The sequence below is a fragment of the Aptenodytes forsteri genome, unplaced genomic scaffold (assembly GCF_000699145.1).
Source record: "Aptenodytes forsteri isolate BGI_AS27 unplaced genomic scaffold, ASM69914v1 Scaffold129, whole genome shotgun sequence".
In the NCBI taxonomy this organism is placed as follows: domain Eukaryota; kingdom Metazoa; phylum Chordata; class Aves; order Sphenisciformes; family Spheniscidae; genus Aptenodytes; species Aptenodytes forsteri.
In genome coordinates, this window is record NW_008795033.1 from 137219 (window position 1) to 141900 (window position 4682).

Here is a 4682-nt window from a genome sequence, read left to right on the forward strand (position 1 = left end):
GGGTTTCGCAAGCTACACTGGCTCGGGGAAGAGGCTGGTGAGTGCCAGAGAAGGCAAAATAAGCAGCGAGTGAAGCTCTCCCTGGCAGTGAGGAGTTCGAAGGTGGCTCAGGCCATCTCAGGAAGCCACAGCTTGGTCGTGCTGGCATGGCAGTGTCCCTGCCTGCTCCAGACTGCCAGGGGCATCTGGCTCCCCACGACTCCCCGCTCCATCCCCAGGGCTGGGAACGTGGCTGGGAGGATTTCAGGGGCCGGGATGGCACCTGCGGACCGGTGGCAGAAGTGCAGCTTGCAGGAGCCACAGCCACCCGCGCTCCAACTCACCCATCTTTCCGTCCTCCACGAAGAGGATATGCAGCGGGTACAGGGTGCTGAAGTAGAAGACGTCGATGTTGTTTTTCACCGCGACCTGGGACAGGAGGACACGGGGACATCAACACCTCCTCCAACCTACAGCAGGCGAGTGGTTCCCAAAGCGAGCGTCCCATCCCATCCCACCCCACCCCACCGTACGCCACCAATCCCTCTTGAACCGGGTGTCATCCAGCAAGCATGAGAGGCAAGAGAGTGGCAGCTGCCTGAAGGAGCTGGGGAGGCCAGCATCATCCATGCCCCGCGTGCTGGTGTGCTCCCGTCCCCAGCGTATAGGGGAAAACGGGGGAGCTGCCGGGGCTGCACCCCCTTAGCCTGCTCTCCCCGCTGCCTCCTGGGAACTACAGCTCCACCATCTCCCCCCGTGCTGGGACACTGCGAGCGGATGCTCAGCCAAGGCTCGGCTCTGCTGCTGTCAGCGAGGACCTTCCCCCGCAGAGGAAGCCGTCTGCATGGAGCTGGATGTCAAATCGGAGTCGGACTGAGCCCCGACAGCAGAGAGATGACGAGCTGAGCGTTTCTTCTCGCCTGGTTCCTCCTCTTCTCGCCGTCACGCCTCCCTCCCGAGGTAGCACAGAGAAGGGAGCGAGCCCAGCCCAGGGCACCCCCTACCCCAACCCCAGCTCCCCAGGAGGGGAGAACCCCGGGCGTTTCCCCACCTGGAGGTTGTTCAGGGGGTCCATCTTCATGACAGAGCCGACAGTGTTCAGTGGAAGGGAGATCTCCACGGACTGGTTGGGGGCGAGAGGCGCATGGACCTGGAGAGGAGCTGCCGGGGCCAGGCCGAAGCTGGGGGGGGATGACGACACGACACACACCCAAGGAGGGCAGGAGGTCAGGGTGGGGGGCAGCAGATGGTGGCAGAAGGCACTGCCCATCCCCCCCCAGGCCAACCTCGGGACTCCCTGCCTTCCTCCACCTTGGACCCCAGGAACACCCCAGCTCATCCTGCTGCCCCTGCACAGTCCAGGACCAGGCTGGCTCCTGCCCTGCTCACCCTGGGGCAATAACAGGGAGCCCCAAAATCTCACCCCTTCCTCCTACACAGACTCACACCCATTTTTAGCGTTCCTGCACCATTCCCTCAGGGCCATCCCTGGTTGCGTCTCCCTTTGAGGGAAAAGGAAGCATCGGTTCACCAGGAGGACAAATAACGGGACGGTGGTCAGACCCCAGAGGAACGGCCTCTTCAGCCAACTTCTTAGAGGCTTTGGTTTGATGATCATCACCACCGCAGCCATCAGAGAGAGAAGGGTCATCATGTGAGGCTGTTCCCAGCCCTCGCAGCCTCGTTGGCCCCCTTCCTCCCACCCCTCTCCAACCGCTCCAGGGCTGAGCTCGGAGGTGTCACACAGCACCTTCACCGGTGGCTGCTGACGCAGCCCAGGAGGGACCTCTCACCTGTTGCGGTTGAACTGGATGGCAAAGTCAGACATGACCTGCAGGGCTTTGTTCGTTAGCGCGAGGTCCATGGAGATGGAGCCCACCTGCCGGCTGAAGGTGCCGGAGATCTCCAGCCCCTTGGCCTTCATGGCAGGGAGCCAGACCTGGGTTAAGGAGACAAGAAACCCTTGGGGTTTTACCCAAAGCGAACCCTTTCGTGCTCTCCAGCCTGGCAGGGCCGCGCAGGGTGTCTGTAAAACCAGGAGCATTTCACGGCTACCAACGCGCAAGTCAGCGCAGGCACAGCTGCCCTCACCCCCAGACCTCACCCCACACACCAGGAAACGGCGCAGCCCCGAAATCAGAGACGTGACCTGACAGATCCCTGCTCTCCCCTCGGCTTAGGCCTCCGTGCCACCCAGGGGGAACGTGCAGACTGCCTCTGCCCTGCACCCCCGTGCCCAGGCAAGCGCTGGAGTGTCCTCTCCGTCTGCAGACCACCACCCTCACCCCTCACGCTACCGTGCCAGGAACAGGGGCCTCGTCTTCCACCTCCCCCCGGGGAGACCCTGCAGCGTGGAGCAGGCATGGGGGGGGGAGTGTCTCTGCTCCCCTTAATGCCGCAGCCCTGAGCTTTGCCAGCAGCCGGCGGCTGGGGCCCGGCTGTCCCACTCACCGTTTTGGGCGCCACGTAGGATCCCGACAGGGTCCCCACCCCACCGGTGAGGTCGAAAAGGTCTCCCAGGCCGCTGCCGAGGGGTGCCCCCAGGTTTGCGGGCATCGCAGTGCTGGGCGCTGGCGCGGCGGCCGCCGCCGCCAATCTGCGGGGGACAAGGGAGCGGGTTACGGGGGGCGGCGTGGGGCAGGGGAGAGGAGGAGAGGAGGAAGAGGAGGAGGAAGAGGAGGATGCAGAGGGCGAGAGAGGGGTTCGGGTGCGAGGGCACACTCACGGCAGGGCTGCCTCCCACATCGCTTCGCAGCTGCAAGAGACAAGAAAGGGGCATCAGCAGGGGCAGGGGCCAGCGCACCGAGGGCGCAGGGGTCCCAGAAAACGCCCCATCGAGGGCACCCTCTAAAAGCATCAGTGTGGGCTAGTGAGGGCCCAGGGCCGGCAGGGATGCTCCAGCGGTCCCAGACCTGGCGTGCCAGGAGCCGTTTGGGGACCTGGCCATCCCCAGAGGGAAGCGAGGTGTCACTGGGGCACCGAATACGAGGGCTCAGGCTGCACGGGGGGAGCAGGGGCAGCCGGGGGTGGGCACGGGCACTGGGGCTACGCGTGGTCAAGAGGGCTAAGGAAAGGGCTGATCCATACCCCTTCTGACTCGTCCCCCATCTCCAAGCAGAAGCGGGCAAGGCGGAGAGAAGAGCCAGCCACATGCAGAAGACAAGCCAGGAGAGAAGAGACAAAAACAGAGAGACAAGAGAAGGGGAGGAGGGAAGAGAGGTTAGTCCTGCCGCACTGCCAACCCGTCCATCTGTCCGTCCGTGGCTGCCCTGGAGCCAGCGGACAGAGCACGACCGGGGGTCTCTTGTCCCCACGCTCAGTGCTGGCCCGTTACCAAACCCTGCAAGGCCTAAGGCCAGCAAAGGCAGCACCTGGGGGATTACGGACCAGGAAAGGCAGCGGGCACAGAGACAGCGGTGCTGCCTCCCCTTGGGGATCTCTGCTGGCTTTTACGAGCCGTGGAGAAAACTCCACAAACTCTTTTCCTTCGGGGAGCCCGGACCATCGCCGGCACCCGTGGGGCAGGCAGTCCCAACCCAGGTAGAGGTTTCCATCCCTCCTCACCCTGCAGCCAAACCGCTTCTCAGTTCGCATTTCCAGGAGGACAAGCTGTCACCTCCGGACCTCCCGGCACAGGAGACACCCCGTTAAAGCACCCCGCAGGCTGGGAGCGGGCACGTCTCGGCCCAGCCCCGCAGCAGCTTGGGGCACATCCCCGTTTCATGCAGCCGTCGGGTTCAGAGGGGGACCCAGGAAGAGGAGTCACCCCCGCAGCACAGCATGGACAGTGGGAGCATCTACACAGACCTCATGTACCGAGAAAAAAAGGCACTCAGGAGCACTAACCCCCTGCCCCGCTCCAGCCATCTGATGAGGACAAGATAAACTAGGGTGCAGTGCCCCTCCGTCTTCACCAGCTGTAGAAGGAAAGGACTAGCCCAGATGTCTCCGGGCGGACAAGCCCATCCCGTCCCCAGGAGCTCCAGACAGGAGCCAGCATCAAACCCAGCACGATGCCGCCAGGGCAGCCGGGGAAGGAGCACGCGGGGCTGCGACGTACCAGGCTGTCCAAGCCGCCTCCGAGGAGGTCCACGGCGCCCATCTGCACGGAGGAGGTGGCGATGGGAGGCCCGCTCACCGGGGGGCCCAGGTCCAGGTTCAGCAGGTCACCCAGCAGGTCGCCCTGAGTGGGGATGACGGCCGGCTGCTCCGCCGCCTGCACCCCCGAGGGGGCTGTGTCGGGGCTCTCGGCGCTCTCGCTCCTAAAGGAAGGGTGAGGGGGGAGACATGAGACACTGAGGAGCTCCGGCTGAGGCGACAGGGCCCGCTGGGGACACGAAGGCTGGTGGGAGTGTTCAAAGAGACACCCTGTCCCAGCATGGCTCCCGACACTTCACGCTCTCATCGAGACCACCTTCCACTTAGGTCTGAGATCACTCCTTCAGCCTTGTAAGGGCAGTATTGAAGCCATACGGGCCTGCTCTTACAGGGGAACCCTCCCCTCGGGAAGAGGGGCCTCAGCTCAGCTCCAAGCACAGCGGACACAGCCAGCTCCGCGCGGTGCTGTGTCTGGCCGCGGCAGCCTGCGTGGAGTGGGGAGTCACCCTGGGGAAGCGGAGATACTCACGAGCCCGTTCGCGGGGGCAAGCTCTTGTGCCCCCCTGCTCCCCTCCACGCCACGAAGGCGCTGGGCGGTTTGTGAT

General features: G+C 64.3%; 1 protein-coding gene across 1 annotated transcript in view; it reads right to left on the reverse strand.

The window, feature by feature from the left end:
• The window catches only part of AP1B1 (adaptor related protein complex 1 beta 1 subunit), a 28640-nt gene that overhangs the window by 7439 nt on the left and 16519 nt on the right, over positions 1-4682 (reverse strand). Inside the window, 8 exon segments of the mRNA XM_019471284.1 lie at positions 324-408; positions 1031-1160; positions 1773-1918; positions 2431-2560; positions 2562-2575; positions 2705-2734; positions 3067-3087; positions 4040-4241. Coding sequence (XP_019326829.1) covers positions 324-408; positions 1031-1160; positions 1773-1918; positions 2431-2560; positions 2562-2575; positions 2705-2734; positions 3067-3087; positions 4040-4241 — 758 coding nt within the window.